This window comes from Saimiri boliviensis, chromosome 15 (assembly GCF_048565385.1).
Source record: "Saimiri boliviensis isolate mSaiBol1 chromosome 15, mSaiBol1.pri, whole genome shotgun sequence".
NCBI classification, from domain to species: domain Eukaryota; kingdom Metazoa; phylum Chordata; class Mammalia; order Primates; family Cebidae; genus Saimiri; species Saimiri boliviensis.
This window is the reverse complement of record NC_133463.1, coordinates 35,714,752-35,733,089: the sequence shown is the minus strand read 5'-3', so window position 1 is coordinate 35,733,089 and position 18,338 is coordinate 35,714,752. Positions and strand designations below refer to the sequence as shown.

Below are 18,338 nucleotides of genomic sequence, written 5' to 3'. Positions count from 1 at the left end.
CACAAGTAGAAAAAATACTTAAAATAAATGTTATTAGTATTTTCCATGTGGAAGAGTATATTTAAAATAAGGACCAAAAAGCAACCTACTATACATTGCTTTATAAGATATTTATCCTACCTATTTTAGTTAAGATCCCAATACTAGTATGTAGTAACTTTCCATCCTATTCCCCATATGAAACTAGTGAATCAGAATACAATAGAATAGAGTACTTTGGCACACACTTCCTTGTTTTTCATTGCTCAGCTGAAATTTAGTTGTAGGTTGTTAAGTCTTTTCCAAATGCTGAGCAAGGCAAATCCACAGTATTCAAACTAGGGATTTTCAAGAGTTGAGGATTACAGAACTCTGTTACATGAATTTGCAACACAAGTAAATAAATAAAAATTAAAGGCTCTTTTGTTGCCACCTACCCTTCAGTTTACAGTAGGAAAGATACAGCAACAGCTCCCTTTATATAAATACATATCAGTTAAGGAAATGAATAGATGGTGTCATGCAATATTCTGTTTAATATTTTTTTTTAAGTGAACTATGCCCGCATGGAATCATTGACATTATAGGGGACAAGTTTGGGATTACAATGCATACTACATCTCACCATCATGTTATTAATAAAAAAGGTTAAGTGTTTATGTAAAGTAATTATTATTGTAAAACAGATTCATGGGATTATAATTAAGGAAGGACTCCATAAACCAAAACCGAATTCTCAGTTTAGTTAAAAATAATAAAGATTTAACTGCACTGCAAAGTCTTTATACAAAATAAGTTCAATCTTAGACTCTAATGCCTGCTTAATCCATGGAATGTAGAGACCAAAAAATTTCCCCTGAAGCTACTGGTACTACCTAGAGTAGGCATGTATGATGCCAACTATTCAAAGCACAGTTAAAAAAGAAACAGAATTCTGCCTACAACACTGGGTAGCAAGTAGTGGGCCTATCATAATGTTGTAAAATGTAAATTTTAAAATGTAAATGTATACTTACATGGCATAAATGTTTTTTAAAGGATATGAGCCAACATCTCCAAAAAACTTTCTATTAATACATGCTGAGAAATGGTTGCTGAATCGTTTTTGTTTTTTTTTTTTCAATTTCACGTACACTTCACAAATCATCTTTAAAGGCCAAGTTGTATGAATAGAATATTGGTAAATCAGTTATTTACAGTTGCTATTCTACATCTGGCAATACTAACTATATCTTAGGTTCCTTTTCTGTTTTAAAAAATTCATGTAAGTATGAATCCTCAGGCCCTATCAATCCTAACGTAACCAATAAACCTAGAATTTTCTAAAATACAATGGGATAATAAGCAGATATACTGACCAATTTGGACAAAATCTTATTAATCTTATTTTTAAATTATCGTGCCATTTTTAAGGTCCTACTACATACTAAATGCCTTACATATATCATCTCATTTAATTTTAAGCAATATATGAACTGTGGAAGAAAATTATCATTAGCTCCACTTTACAGATAAGAAACCTGAGGCTCAGAAAATAAGAGACATGCCCAAGTCCACACAGCTACAAAGTACTAGACGTCAGGAATTGACTACAAAGTTCACACTTTTGTACCAAAACTTGCCTATTTGGTACATAAAAGAAAGACATCTGACTTACCATTTATTCCATGTGAACACTGTGTGTAGAGATATAAAAATTAATGATGAAAAGTAACATTTATTAAAGCCACGCAGAATAAATTGGTACATGCTAATAATTTCCATTTCCTCAATTTACCATTTTTCTTACAATACTAAATTAGGGAGTACTGTGCTTTCCTCACGCTACAGACATGGTATACTGCCATACTAACCACAGATCACAGCATGTAAAACATAGTATGCACTGTTTTTAGAAGCTGAGTACTATACTTAAAGTCTAACATAAATTCTAGTCTTCTTTGGAAAGTGCTGATGATTCCGCTGCCGTTGAGAAATGAGGTCATATGAAGTGAAATGATGAAATGAAAAGACCATATTTGCATTTACCTTGTATGTATTTCCTATATGATAACCAGATAAAATTTCATCTCAATTTCCAACTTCAAAACATTACAGAGTTAGGATTCCTTGAAACCAAATGCTGCTTTTAAGTAAACTGCTCATACTAACAAAATGACAGACGAAAAGTAACATACAGGACATTTCGGGGAGTAAGAAATAAACCACTTATGACTCAAGAGGTGAAAGACATTTCATGTTTCACGTATCTGGTTGCACTATTAAGAAACAATTAAAATGAAAATATCAAAAAACTAGAAGCTAAGAAGAGTTCCATCCTATTTTCCATTTCATTCCTTCTCTTTATAATTAATTTAAAAAATTTTTTTGGTCCATTTGAGGGATTTCTCAAAACAAACACAATTTAACATTTAGATGGGCTAAAGCGGTCCAGGTAATAGGTGTCTGTGATTACTTTAGTCATGTAATTGTCCTTTACGTAGCTTTGACTAAAACGGCAGCAATGAAAACCTGTGCCACCAGGTGTAGGGGGCAGATCGCCTTGAAAGCCTCCCACCGCCTGGCAGCAGGTGCTGGGGCAGAGCCGGGGGAGCTGTGTACTGAGCTCCTTTTTTGGCGGTGGCTGTGGTCTCGGCTACTCGGCCCTCCGCCGGGTTCCCCCGGCACCCTACACTTTCCTTCCCCGCTTCCAAAGCGTTCACTCCCATCCCACTCCCACGTTAGGGTCCACATGGGGCCGAAGGGGCCCTCAGAGCCTTCCCGACCCACCTCAGAGCTGCTCTCCCTCGTCTCAACTTCTCCGGGGTGGGGCCCGGGAGACGGCGCTCACCCGCCTCCTCGCACCGCGGGACTTGACGTTCGTCCCCTAGTGTCTCTCATCCTCCCCCGCCACTTACCGCCTCAAGATCCACGAGGATTTCGGGGTAGCAGCGTCGCCGCGCTCAGCGCAGACTTGGAGGCCGAGCGCCCCGCTGCCCGTCGGAGAACGGCTCCAGCCGCTCTTCCGCTCGCTGACCCGGGGGGCGGCGGCGGGGGGCGGGGCGGGAGGCGGCTCCGAGGGGCGCGAGGCTGGCCCGGGCGGGCACGGGGCGTGGCCTCGGGCGCCGAGCCCGAGAGCGGCAGCACGCCTGCGCGGCTGGAACCGTTAAACAGGTGGCGCGCGCTTCTCCGGGTGCGCTGGGCACGTGGGGTGGGAGCGACGGCGCCGGGAACCGGCCGTCGAAGGCAGGAGGCCGCGAGTGAGGTGAGGTGCTGATAGGCTGGACGGAGCGCGCCTGCGGGAACGGCCTTCGGGACCCCAGTGCGTGTCCCTGCTTGTGCAAAGACGCGGCGGCGCGAGGCGAGCCGCCTGCTAGGGCCTGGCGGCGGGCTCCCGGCAGCGTCTGTGAGGGAGGCCGCCTCTGTGAGGGAGGCCGCCGTCGTGCTGACGACCGAGCCCCGCGCCCCCCGCCCCGTCCCCCCCCCGGCCGGTCGGAGCGGCAGGCAGGCCCCGCTTTCCTCGTGGTGCATTTAAAGCGTGCCAGAATTCGGGTTGGCAGGGAGGAAGCTGTTCGAGACACGGTTTATGTGGGATGGGTATACAGCGTTCCACGCAAACTGCCATCCTGAAAGGAACAAAATGAATGAAGGCAACTTATTTCTCTTTAAACGTCACCGTCCGTCCTTTTGCTCGTTTTTGTTATCTTTGAGTGTCCCCTCTGGGGACACCTGTTTGCACGGAGGGACGTGGGAGTGGCAGTCCCTCCCGTCCCCAGGCGCAGGAAGGACAGTTGAACAGGGGGAACACTGAACGGTTTTCAGTGGGGCGCTCTCGGGCTCCACCATTTTGGAAGGTATAAAGTTTCCCTAGCACTTCCATGTATAGTCGAGCGATCGCTAGCTGTCTCTGCGGAGAAACACTCCTACCATCCACCGAGACAACTCGCATGGCATCAGAGACTAGGCGCCAGGGTCAGAGGTGGTCATGGTGAGAGGGCATCCCTTGGGCTGAGGCACCAGAAGTCTGCCCAGTGGAATCAATATATTCCAACCACCAGAGGTTGACCATTTTAAGCGCAGGATGTGGTTTTCATCCATCTAGTCACGACAGAAGTCGTCTTCTTCAGGAATATGCTTAACAATGCAACATGTATAATTTTATATACAGCTTACAATAAGATTATTTTGTGCAAATCACCGAAGTCAAACTATTGTGACAAAAATGTAAATTGGAAAATTTCCAATTCAGATCAATATAAGTAATTTTATTGAGAGGAAGAGAGAAATTAGAGAATAGACAGACTCCTTGATTTTTTTATAATTGAGGAAGAAAAATGAACCATATAAACACATTGAAACTTTTCAAAATGTCTTACTGATGTGACATAAAATATTGGTATCTACAAAGGTAATCTAGAACTCATACCTTTACAAAAACTCGACAACAAACAGGTTAATGACTTTTAGTAACTTAAAGACTATATAAGGTTAGTTACTGCCTAAGAAAAATTGAAGTGCCCGGAAATCAGAGTTCACATAAGAACCTCACGACAAGTTTCCCCAAATTTAATAGAACTAAAAATTGACATTATTGCCAACAACAAATTGTGAAACTGCAATAACTTTTCTAAGCTTTCAATAATAAAAAATAAATGTTGACTAACTTTGCTTGAAGGGAATAGCACATTATTCATTCTCATCCTGTCAAATGACAAGGCAATAAAAAATGTAAAACTAAAAATATAGGAAAAACATAGCGATGGTTCAGGTTGTTAATTTAAAATACCATTTTACTGAATTTCTAAAATATTTGTGGTATTTATCTTTTTAAAAATCTCTAATTTGTTGTCATTGATTTTCTTATTCTAAGTAAATATTTACTTTGGTTTCCCCACCCCTCCACCCCCAGTCCGATTCCTGCCCTGCCTCAGTAACTCAAATAAAGAATTGGAGAATGTATTGAAAAAAAGCGGCAGTAGAAATAGAAACCTCAGTTAGAAGGATAATAATTTCTAATGTGTCTTACTACTTTTAAGTAGAGGTTTTATTTACATTTATGTTTTCATATTTTATTTAACTCTACTTTCACGGTACCTAGTACTAGACACACACACATCTATATACAAACTGGTTATTTGATCTCATGGTATGTGCTGTCTAGTAAGTGTGCAGATATGCAAACAGACAATTTCAGCTCAATAAGTTAATTGTTAAGATTAACCTGGGTGGTGCCACTGAAAGCCTGGCAACTCAGAAAACTGAAGAGGCAGCATTATGTAATGTTTACCAAATGATTTCCTTACCAACCTCCTGCCAATAGTTGCCTTTTATTCATTTATTCCTCAAACATTTACAAAGCATTTTTTGAAGGATACACTAACAAACATACAACAGAGACACTCATAATTACTATGGAAATGTGTTAAAATATTTTAATGATTTTAGCACTAGGGGCTGGTTTCTTGGAAGACTGGAAGGGCAGGGGATAGTTTGGGGATGAAACTGTTCCACCTCAGATCATCAGGCATTAGATTCTCATAAAGAGCACATGACCTAGATCCCTCACATGTGCAGTTTTCAATAGGTTTCTCACTCCTGTGGGCCACTGTTGACCTGACAGGAGGCAGAGCTCAGGCAGTAATGCCAGCAATGGGATGGGGCTGTAAATTGAGATGAAGCTTCAGTCACTCACCTGCCGCTCACTTCCTGTTATGTGGCCCGTTTCCTAACAGGCCAGTGACCAGTACCAGTCTGGGGTTAGTGGGAGGGCGGTGGTTAAGAACCCCTCTGTTAAAAGATATAATAATGACTTAGTTTTATTCAGCTCAGTTCAGCTCAGTAAAAAAGTTGTGAAGACCTAAGTTTATGTGCTAGGAACTGAGGATACAAAGACAAACTGAAATACGACGAGAATGGCTGAGGCACAATTAGCAAGAAGAGAACACTAGCTTAATAATAGTGCCTATATATGAAATAGAAGATAGTATATGTAGTAGAAGTGTTTATGTGGAATAAAAGAAATACTACATGGAAAGGCATAATTCTGTTGAAGAGGCATCATGAAAGGGTTTGCACGGGAGGTAATGGCTGGGTAGGATTTTTTAAGGATAAAACATTTACCCACCTTAGAAAAGGGTATTCCTTGCAGGTGAAAGAACAAGCCCATAGATACACAGGAATAAAGCAACAGCCAATACAAGAAAACATCAGTAATTTAGTACTGCAGAAACACAAATACAAGAGACTGCCTGGTAGTAGCTTGATATTAGGCTAACAAAAGATAAAGTGTCTTTTATCTGCTTTATAACGATATGGGAGACACTGAAGGATTTTAGTTTGGGTTTGATGGTATTCTACGACCATTTGGAAAAAAAAATTACTTAAATGACAACGTTAAAAATGGATTGGGAAGCAGAGTAGACATCAGCAAGACAAGAAGAGAGGCAGAGGAATCAGTTCAGAGGTTTACAGTAATCCAGGCAATGTTTATTGCGAGCCATAAGTAAAGGTAGATAGTGACCACAAAGAAGGAAAAGTACGATCGGGTGTGGTGGCTCATGCCTGTAATCCCAGCACTTTGGGAGGCTGAGGCAGGTGGATAATGAGGTCAGGAGTTCAAGACCAGCGTGGCCAAGATGGTGAAACCTCATCTTTACTAAAAATATGAAAATTAGCTGGGCATGGTGGCAGGCACCTGTAATCCCAGCTACTCGGGAGGCTGAGGCAGAGAATCGAAGTCGGGAGGAGGAGGTTGCAGTGAGCTGAGATGGGAGACAGCACCACTGCACTCAGCCTGGGTAACAGAGCGAGACTCCTTCTCAAAAGGAAAAAGAAAGAAAGAGAAATAAAGAAAGAAAGAAAGAACACATAGCTGAGAGAATAAGGAAAACTTAAAACAGTTCAGAGAGTGTGAGAATGAGAAGTGGAAAATAGTGATGCCAGTTATTGACTTGGCCACTCAGAGTGATATAGAAAACAACGCAAAGGTACTGTGATTTGTCTGGGGAGGCACAAGAGAATGGCATCTAGATTGTAGGTGAAAGGAAGGGACAAAAGCAAGATTAGGTGAAGTAGAGATCATCCAGTTTAAGTGGAAGGGGTCTACTGGAAAGCAGCAGGACTTTGAAGTTTTGAGATAGCATTTCTGGAGAATGTTCACCTGAAATGGTTCAGGAGACAATTGAAGGTGAAAATCAGAAATTTATAAGGCCATTTACCTGTGAGGATGTGAGATTCACTGGCAAATAAAGGAGGGGATGATAAATTGAAGTAATAGTAAACCTGAAGTCCTCATTAGACTTGATGAAGAACTGTGAGTCCAGACTACAGTATTAGATAACCCATTCACATTGACATTTAATCAGTAGCATGTGATAAGAATGAAAACCAGGTACTGAAGTCTGCATTGGTGAGAAGGGAGTTAAAGGAGATCCGTGGATGGCAGATGGTAGATAAAGGGAAAATTGTAAAAGAAGGAGTGAGGCAGTTAGGAAGAAAGCAGAAAAAAACCATGGCCTTACACAAGCTAAGAAATTCTCCGTATTTCCTAAACTCTTGCTAGAGGCTTAATAACTAAAAAAAATTAATGCAGTTCCAAGATTATTTAAATGTCCAGTATCTTAAGCCAAAGGTATATCTGATGTGGAAATATCAGATACTGAGGCAAGGTTTTTCAGAAAAATTTATTGGAACATTGGGAACTTTTCCATAGCTTTATTTATCCTGCCATTATTACCTACACATCTGAACAGGCCACTCAAGGCATTCAAAAACTTCGTAAGAGCAATGTATGTGATCACTTCCTATTTAGTAAGTTACCTTAAATAACTCTTAGTTACAAAATTGAAAAGACTGTTAGATCAAAGACTCTAATTTACTATATTACAAACTAGACCCACTTCTTAAATCCTTAGCCTTACCTGATCCTTACTCTGTGAGGCTGTCCCCAAAAGAATACAGATAGGCTCTTTATTTTTCTGCTTTTAATCTAATACTCTACTTCAAGTTAAACACATGCATGTTTAGCAAAATATAAAGAGCACAGTATTTATTTAAATTTGTAACTGAGTACGTGAAACAAATTTTAAAATTAAAAGTCTTTACAAGTTTTTATCAGCTTTCTGTGCGAATAATTATTTTCATAAATATTGCTATTACAAGAAAAAGAAAATATAGTTACGTTATTTAAAGCTCATTGCATATCAATTTCCTCATATTTAATAGAAAATACTTCTGACTGGGTGCATACACCTTTAATCCCAGCACTTTGGGAGGCTAAGGCAGGCAGATCGCTTGATCTCAGGAGTTCCATTCCATCCTGGGCAACATGGTGAAACCCTATCTTTACAAATACAAAAAAAGAAACTAGCAGGGCATGGTGGTGCACCTGTAGTCCCAGTTACTCAAGAGGTGAAGATGGAAGGACGTCTTGAGTCCCAGAGGTTGAGACTGCAGTCAGCCCTGAGATTCTGCTTCTGCACTCCAGCTTGAAAGAAAGTAAATTGCTCAGCCTTCCTTTAAATGTATACTAATTATTAAAAAGAAAATATAGGTAATAATATTTTGCTACATAAATCAAAATTCTCTACAATTAATATAGTTGGATATAATATCAAATTCATTTAAAAAATTTTAAACTAGTCTATGCTTTTGAAATAACTATTTTTGGCAAATAATTTCTCATAATTCTCTTTCTACAGATGACCTACAGACAATGAACAGCAGGGGGCACAAAAATCAAGCGTTTTTCACTACAAAGTGAAACAATAAACCCTTGTATAGTGGAAAGAAGACGCACTTCAGAAGCAGACAGACTGATTCCAGCTGGCTTCCTCAAGTATAAGCTAAGTGACCTTTAATTATTGAATCTGTATTAGCGTCTTCAATGGTAAAATCATAACTGTGAATATTAAATGTTAACATACATACATAAGGTGGGTAAATAAACATTAGGGCTTTTTCTTTCATTGCTTATTTCATGTGTAAAGTGACTTGTTAGCACAGTCGTTAAGGTGTAGGGCCTGCAACTACAAGGTTGTTGGTTCAAATCCTCAGTGAAGCCCGTCTTACTTCATGTGTATGTATGTGCATACCAGAATAGATGCACACTGTGATCCCAGCTACTTTGAAGACTGAGGTGGGAGGATGGCTTGAGCCAGGGAAATTGAAGCTGCAGTGAGCTGAGATAGCACCACTGCACTCCAGCCTAGGTGACAGAGTGAGATCCTGTCTAAAAAAAAAAAGAAAAACTGAAAAACAGTTTATGACCTATTGTAGTTCTTTTGTGAATTGCGTTTTTATACCTTTAGTCCCTTCCGATATTACATAGTCTTTCTACTATTTTGAAAATAGCTTCATCAGTTTGTCTTTTGGCTTAGCTTACGGGTTTTTTTTAATACAGAAGTTTTTTGGGGATTTTTGTTATTTGGTTGTATCAATCCTTTTCTATATAATTTCTTCTTTTAGGTTCTACTTGGAACGTTTTTCTTAACTCAAGATTATACAAATATTTACCTATACATTCTGGTACAAAATATAAAGTACATATTCAACTGTATATAAGAATTTAAAATACCAATTCATTCAACCATTTATTCATTCATGCATATTCATTCATGTATATTGAGCACATATACACCAGGAACAGTTCTAAGTGGGGATAAGGCTAGGAACAAGACTACCAGGGTTCCTGTTCTCATAAACTTATTTTTCCAGAAGGAATATGATATGGCATATAATTTAATGTGAGCTTTCCAATCAATGGGGGAAAGAATGGATTATTCAATATGCAATGCTGTTACAACTAGTTATAACCATTAGGAAAAGAAATAAAATTATTTTGTACCTAACATCAAATACATTAATATTGGTTTTAAAAACTGTATTTTAAAAATAAAGCCATGAAAATAGTACAAAAACATAAACGAATATTATGTTTAAAAAATTATGTACATTTCTAAACATGGAAACTTTACAGCAAGATTTCAAGACAACTTCAGAAATGACATTATTTTTAATGGAATAAAACAAGGTAATTTTTGAACAATAATTTTTATTAATATATTTTTAAAGGTACATATAATCCTGAGCTAACACATTTATACATTTGTCATTTACTCTTGGAAGTGTACATGTATTTTCCTCCAAATTCTGTGAATTAGTATGTTTTTATACTAATCAGTAACATAAATAGTTTAAAATGTTAGTCTTATCTCTGGAATCACCAATTAGTTTACTCAGATGATCTCATTGTCTAATTTGACTACATTTAAAGGCTACAGAACATTTGTGATTAAGCAATTTATTTTTCAAAACTGCAAAGATGGGCAGTGCAAGAGCTGATTCCATAAGTTTCAATGAATTCTTAGAAAACTACATTGTTCTTCATCTCTGATCTAGTTTCTTGAATAATTTGGGTAATTATCTGATCAGTTACCTTTAAGAAGAATAGTAAAATTACCTCTAATTTCAACATTTTAGCTATTGTAAAATGTCATAAGCTTCCTTCAAATATAAGTAGTACCTAATTACCTCAATAAGAAAAATGTACCATGATTTAAGGAAAAGGGGCACAACCCAATGTAAATATATCTTTGATTAAATAGTTAAGTATTATAAAACATGTAATGATAAACATTAAATTCCATAAATCCAGACCAGTTCTTATCTAACTGGTAAATAAAAGACAAAAATGAAAGACAAAAGTCCTGTGATCTTTGAGAAAAGATATTTATCCAACATCTCCCACTGTGGACAAATAAATATTCATTCTTGTATTTTAAATTACTACCAAAATATTGTATCTTTCTACAAACAACAAAAACAAGCATACAGTATCTAGAAATGTTTTTTTCTCTGTCAAGAATGTCAAGTCTTTGAACGTACACTAAATTTTTTTTCCTGAATAAGGTCACTATAATCTTAGGTTAAAGTTACAGTAAGCAGTTCAAGCAAAATGCATATTGCTTAGGTATTAAGCAAGCAATTTTGATACTATTTGATTAAAATGTAAGTATAAATGTGAAACTATTGTAGAAATATTTATAAACACTTAGGAATATTCACATATCAGCAAGTAATGAAATAACTGATTTAAAAATAATGAAAGGGTGAGAGTAAATGTAATGTTTGGTAACAAATCCAAAAATATCTGTAAGAGATGTAAAAGAACATGAAAAAGCTTTATTATTACAATTATGAAAACCTAGCAGCAAAACAATTTGCATATAATGTAGTGCAATAAGCATTTGTTCGTAAAAGACTCCCAAAGTCTTGAAACTACTATATATAAACCAGAATGGAATCCATTAGGATAAATAATTTAAAGATGCCCAGAGTAGCTTACCAAGAACTGCTAGACACTCTCATATGCATCACTGAAAAATAAATAAGCTTATGCAAAACTGTGTTCTGGATAACTGACTCTTATGGCTCCCCAGTAACAAGCTCGGATAAGGCAGATCAACCCTAGGAGATAAGCAATTGCCCAAGAAACATAGGTTGCTCGAAATCGCCTTGCAAAATCTTGGGTGCCAACCTAAAGTAAAAAGCAATATAAAAACAAAAGATTAGAGACTTTAAGAAAATATCTTCTTAGAGAACTTGTATCAGCTTACGTGTAATTTTCATGAAACATACCCCAGACTGAATACACAAAGTCCTTATAAGAGTAGGTGTATCTGTTGACAAAACTGATAGAACATACTGCTACTTATATTAACTATAAATGTTATAAAGTAAACAAGAAAGCACACTAAGATATGTTATCTCTAAAAGGAATTTAATTTATGTAACTTCTTACTATCATGGGACACAGTAGGACATTGCTAATAATAAGGGACTAGCTGTACTGACGAACAAAGGAGCATGGAAATGGCAGCAAAAGAGATTATCTTCCTCTTCTGGTATAATCCCCATGCTAACTGCTTAGCTCCAGTCTCCTCTTAAAAATAAGCCATCTTCATATTGGTAATAAATCTCTGCTTGATTTGGATAAAAAGAAGAGTGGTTTTGCAGATCTCCAAAGCAGAAGGAATGTTGCTTTGAATATAAGATACCCCATAGCTATGCAAAATTAGTTCTGGCAATAAATTTTAAAAAAATAAAAAGGCTGTTGCTAAATAGATGATAAAGTCCCCAGCAGTAAGGACTCTTGGAGGGCTCCAAAGCCACTATTTCACCTGGATGGGCGAGTTCCATTAAAAAGAGGTCCATGGACTGGGTTTCTGATTGCTCATAGTCATTCAGAATCTTCTAGGCCTGGCATGCCAAGGATGCAGCCTCTTCAGGGATCCCTGAAGGTTGTCCCAGGCTTCAGACTGACTATTGATAAAGGTGAGAGGACAGAATTCTAACACCAAAGTAATACTCACAGTTAATCCTACTCCAATTAAAATACATATCATTCCAATTGTAATGTATGCACAGCAGCGTCTTCGTGGAAGCGCACTACCCACTGAGGAGCTGCAAATTCATGAGAGCACAAGAGAACATTAAGTATTTACATAAAAATTCACCATTTCATTTGTGTGAGTTCTTATCTATGGCTTCGGTAATATTACTTTATATATTTTTTATTAATTGCTTCAACTTTATAGATAAGAACGTGCATTAAACACGTCGTTTTTAATGGATGACAAAATTGTTCATGGTGAATTTGTGATATTATTGTGGCTTTAAACAAAGTTCAAGCCTTGGTTATTGATAATATCAACAGATATCTACCATAGTACCTAATAATCTCCTAAGATAAAAATTTATTTCCAAGGAATCTACTTCAGATGGAAAAAGAGCTATCTTACAAGTAGCATTTGATTTTTTTTAGCAGTTAAAACAGTATGTGTTTAAGGTTAAAAATTTAGAAAGTAGAATAAAAGAAAAGAAAGAATAAAGAATAAAAAGGAAAAGAAAAAATTGCCTATAATCCCAATATATAAAATAGTCATTCAATATTTTGCATAATTTCCTCTAGTCAATTTTGTACTTTACTAATATATAGCATGAACTTTTTTCTCTAATATTCTCAAACTAAAATTCTGATGGATGAATATAAGATAATTAACAAATTTTCTACCATTGTACATTAAAGTATCTTTTTTATTATACATAATGCCAACAAAGCATCATTTAAAACCACTGTGCTTATTTTTAATCATTCTTAAGATTTTTAAATTTAGAATTAGGATTACAAATTAAAGGGATTTAACTTTTTGAAGTCTGTTTAATACATACTGCCAAAAACCTCCACTGTGCTACTCAAATGAAATTGAGTCTAATGGTATTATCCCTCTCCATTTCTAACTGTGGTAATTTTCAAAATGATATAAGTTATAGCAGAGATCAGTAGCCAAATTAGCACTTTCTTCTCTGTCTTAACATACATATATTTATTAATATATACCATATGCAAGGCATCATGTTAGTGAATGACACGGAAGTATCTGATTTGCCTTTGTGTGGCCAGTGTCAAGATTATACCTAACACATAATAACCTTTCAAAGAATGTCTGATGAATAAATAAAATACAGAAACTCATCACTTACTAGACATGATTTAGAAACATACTGTTTGAAATAGGTTAATTTTGCATACAAAATTATTTCCTTTAATTTCCGAAGTTTGTTGCAAATATACATCATAAATCTTCCTGGATACTTGAGCCCAAACACAAACATCTGGATGACCTGGGAACCACCATTAATTATTGTATTGTACAGCTTGCTATCTAGAGTTACTATGGCATGTAGACTCATTACCTTTATGTAATATTTAGCCCCAGCCTATTTTTGGTTCTAACTTCTATGCATCCACTAGTGGGTTTTCCTGCCTTATGCCTCACAGCTGGTGGTTGTTTCTCATCACTGCCTGTGTATCTGCCTTTGGCAGTTTGTAATATACCATTCATTAGAAGCCAGCTAAGCTTATTAGAATTATGTATTGAACAAGCCAAAAGTTTCTAAGTGACAATTACAGCAGCTTTTCTGTGAGCCAAGAGAATACAGTTTAGTACATTAATTTAAGTGCCTAAATTCTGCTTAGAAAACCCATGCTCTTTTTCCCTCACTCAAATTGTCACTACATCTGAGAAATCTTCTCAGAAAAAAAATAATAACCTACTCCTACTCCATGACTCAAGTGCCATCTCCTTACAAGATAAGGCAATTATCAACAAGTACTTATTGGATCAATCATAAACTCTCTTACACATTTAATACATATGTGGAATCTACATGCAATATATATTACTGGTACAAAAACAGACACTCAGACCAATTGAACAGAATAGAGAATCCAGATATAAGGCCACACAAAACTATCTGATCTTCAACAAACCTGATAAAAACAAGCAATGGGGAAAGGATTCTCTATTCAATAAATGGTGCTGGGATAAATGGCTAACCATATACAGAAGATTGAAACTGGACTCCTTCCTTATATCAAATATAAAAATTAACTCAAGATGGATTAAAGACTTAAATGTAATCTATAAAACTACAATGACCCTGGAAGAAAACCTTGGCAATACCATTCTGGACATAGGAACAGGCAAAAGATTTCATGATGACGACCCCCAAAAGAAACTGCAATGAAAGTGAAAATTGACAAATGATATCTAATTAAACTAAAGAGCTTTTGTACACCAAAGGAAACTATCAACAGCATGAATAGACAACCTACAGAATGGGAGAAAAGTTTTACAAACTATGCATCTGACAAAGGTCTAATATCCAGCATCTATGAGGAACTTAAAGAAATTTACAGGGAAAAAAAAAAAAACCTTCAAAAGTGGGCAAAGGACATGAAAAGACACTTTTCAAAAGAAGATATACACGCGGCCAACAATTCAACAATTCTTTTTTTTTTTTTTTTTGAGACGGAGTTTCGCTCTTGTTACCCAGGCTGGAGTGCAATGGCGCGATCTCGGCTCACCGCAACCTCCGCCTCCTGGGTTCAGGCAATTCTCCTGCCTCAGCCTCCTGAGTAGCTGGGATTGCAGGCACGTGCCACCATGCCCAGCTAATGTTTTGTATTTTTAGTAGAGACGGGGTTTCACCAGGTTGACCAGGATGGTCTCGATCTCTCGACCTCGTGATCCACCCGCCTCAGCCTCCCAAAGTGCTGGGATTACAGGCTTGAGCCACCGCGCCCGGCCATTTTTTTTTTTTTTTTTTTTTTTTTTGAGATGGAGTTTCGCTTGTTACCCAGGCTGGAGTGCAATGGCGCGATCTCGGCTCACCACAACCTCCGCCTCCTGGGTTCAGGCAATTCTCCTGCCTCAGCCTCCTGAGTAGCTGGGATTACAGGCATGCGCCATTATGCCCAGCTAATTTTTTGTATTTTTAGTAGAGACGGGGTTTCACCATGTTGACCAGGATGGTCTCGATCTCTAGACCTCGTGATCCACCCGCCTCGGCCTCCCAAAGTGCTGGGATTACAGGCTTGAGCCACCGCGCCCGGCTCTTCTTCTTCTTCTTCTTTTTTTTTTAAATGGAGACTCGCTTTGTTGACCAGGCTAGAGTACAATGGCGCAATCTCAGCTCACTGCAACCTCTACCTCCTGGATTCAAGAGATTCTTCTGCCCCTGCCTCCCCAGTAACTGGGACTACAGATGTGTGCCACCACACGGGGCTAAGTTTTGTATTTTCAGTAGAGACGGGGTTTCACTGTGTTGGCCAGGCTGGTCTCAAACTTCTGACCTTGTGATCTGGCTGCTTAGGCCTCCCAAAATGCTGGGATTACAGGCGTGAGCCACGGTGCCCTGCTGTGGCCAACAATTCTGTGAAAAAAGCTCAACATCACTGATCATTAGAGAAATGCAAATAAAAACCACAATAAGATACCATCTCACACCAGTCAGAATTAATATTATTAAAAAGTCAAAAAATAACAGATGCTGGCAAGGTTGTGGAGAACATTTAGAAACCCAGAATACAGAAGTTTAAAAAAGAAGTTTATTTCTCTAGCATATAAAACTTGAAGGTAAATGTACAACCGAAGGTTAGTAGTCAGCTTTATTCCCTGATTAATTGGTATTGCCAAACTCTACACAGGTAACAACGTTCCTGCCACAGTTGCCTTTTCCACTTAACTCAATGAGGGGAGAAAAAACCAAGATAAGCAATTTTTGTTTTTAAGGAGAGTATCAGAAAACTGTACTCATCACTTTTGCTCACATTCCATTTTTCCTAACTTAAACACGGCTACACCATCTGCAAGACAGGCTAGGAAATCCAGTCTCTAGATGAGTGACTAGTCAAATTCAGAGTTCTACTAGTAAAAGGAAGAAGAAAACAGCAGTTTCTGTTATTTTAATTAATATTAATATTATTATTTTAATGTTGGTTAGTGTTTGCCTTATATGTCTTTTCCTTTGGTTAATATTTCATGCTTGTATCTTTTTCTATCCTTATACTTTCATTCTGTGTTCTAATATTTCATGTATTATTTCTTCAAGTTGTATATAGGTGTTCTTACATCTAGTCTTATCATTTCTGTTAAGTGTTTTTTTTTATTTTTATTTTTTTGAGAAGGAGTCTGGCTCTGTCATCCAGGCTGGAGTGCATTGGTGGCATGATCTTGGCTCACTTCAACCTCCACCTCCTGGGTTCAAAAGATTCTTCTGCCTCAGTCTCCTGAGCAGCTGGGACTACAGGCGTGCCGCCACCATGCCTGGCTAATTTTTATATTTTTAGCAGAGATGGGGTTTCACCACATTGGCCAGGCTGGTCTCAAACTCCTGACCTCATGATCCACCCGCCTCAGCCTCCCTAAGTGTGGGGATTACAGGCGTGAGCCACTGAGCCTAGCCTCTGTTAAGTTTTACTAGCAATATTAGTCTAATGATATGCTTGGACTATTTCTGACATCTTATTTTGGCTTTCTACTATTCCTGTATTTTCTGCTTTTCTACCTTTATTTCCAGACTCTTTCATATTGACTGTTACTCTTTTATTTCATTTTTCTCTTATTATTCTAAAGTGTTACAATTTATTTCATTAATTTGGCAGTTGTACTTAAAATTTTAACATATATACCTTTTAAAAACTAAAGTCATTTAGTAAATCCACCTTTCTGATAAATACAAGGATTTTAGAAAATTTTAACTCCAAACATTCAACTCCCATCTTAATGCTATTGTATTCCAGTATTTCAGTTTTACTGTATTTTTGTTTCTTGAAATTTATTAGCATTAATATAATCGATATTGTTGTTTTTGCTATTTAATACAGTCAGTGTTTCTGGTGAATTGTTACAATTTATTGTTTTACCGTTCCTTCCTGCATTGCAGAAATTTCTTCTGGAATATTTGTTCATATTCCCTAGTTCATCATTTAGCAGTTTTTTTTTTTTCTTCTTCTTTTTATATTTCTGCAGTTTTTTTTAGTAAGAGCGCCAGGATGGTAGACACACTAGGTTTTGTTTGTTTTTAGATTTGTTGGTTTTGCATTTGAAAATATCCTTATTTTACCTTCGTTATTCTTTGATGGTTTTGATAGGTATATAATACCAGTTTGACAGTTAATTTTTCTTAGTATTTTTGATATATTTTAAAACTTGTTTTCTGACTTCTATATTTGCTGTTGAGACATTTGCTGGCAGAACAGTTCTCTTTTTCATATTGAAAATATGCCTTTTGTTTCTCTGCTTTTAATTACCTACTATTTCTCTTAGGTTTCTTTTTATTTTTACAATTTCACTGTAACACATTTATTTATCCTGCTTGGCTTTCACTATTCTTTTTGTATCTAAAAATTCATATCTTTCATAGATCTGAAAATTATTTGAGGTTATCTCCTAAAATGCCCTATCCCATTCTTTATTTGTTCCTTCTAGATCAGATAATAGGCATCTTAGTAATATATTTTCTCTTAATCTTACATTCATCTTTGTCTCTCTATGCTGGATTCTTGATAATTCACTTACCTCTGTCTTCTAGTTTATAACTTTAGTCTTCTCCTTCATCTGATCTGTTCTTTATCCTTTACATACATTTTAATTTCTGTAATACTTAATTTCTAGATTGCTGTTGTTTATTTCTATATCTGTCTGGTTGTTTTTTTTTTTTCAATTTACTACTTGAGACAATTAGAGATTCACAAGCAGTTGTAATAAATAACACAGAGAAATATCACATTCCCTTTGCCCAATTTCCCCCATAGTAAATCTTGTAAATTATAATACAGTATTATAAAAAGGATATTAACATTCATATAATCCACCAGTATTCAGATTTCTTAGTTATATGAGTATGGATTTGTCTTTAATTTTATGCAGTTTATCACATGTTTAGGTTCATGGATCTATTACCCTAGTCAAGATAGAGAACAGTCTATCACTGCAAAGATCCTTTTATAACTATACCCTCCTTTCTGCCCACCC

General features: G+C 37.0%; 2 protein-coding genes across 5 annotated transcripts in view; both read right to left on the bottom strand.

Annotated features, from left to right (window-relative positions):
• C15H8orf88 (chromosome 15 C8orf88 homolog) overlaps positions 1-2,996 on the bottom strand; it is a 29,277-nt gene extending 26,281 nt beyond the window's left edge. Inside the window, exons 1-2 of one of the 4 annotated variants that reach the window (XM_074386894.1) lie at positions 2,877-2,994; positions 1,637-1,655 (exon numbers count right to left, since the gene is read on the bottom strand). The gene's annotated coding sequence lies outside the window, so the exon portion shown is untranslated. The other 3 variants (XM_003940516.4, XM_074386892.1, XM_074386893.1) reach the window with 3 other exon arrangements.
• A 479-nt stretch (positions 2,997-3,475) lies between these two features.
• PIP4P2 (phosphatidylinositol-4,5-bisphosphate 4-phosphatase 2) overlaps positions 3,476-18,338 on the bottom strand; it is a 53,175-nt gene continuing 38,312 nt past the window's right edge. The window contains exons 6-7 of the mRNA XM_003940517.4: positions 12,330-12,420; positions 3,476-11,494 (exon numbers count right to left, since the gene is read on the bottom strand). Of these exons, the coding sequence (XP_003940566.1) occupies positions 11,351-11,494; positions 12,330-12,420 (235 nt within the window). The 3' untranslated portion in view covers positions 3,476-11,350. The remainder of the gene's footprint in view (positions 11,495-12,329; positions 12,421-18,338) is intronic.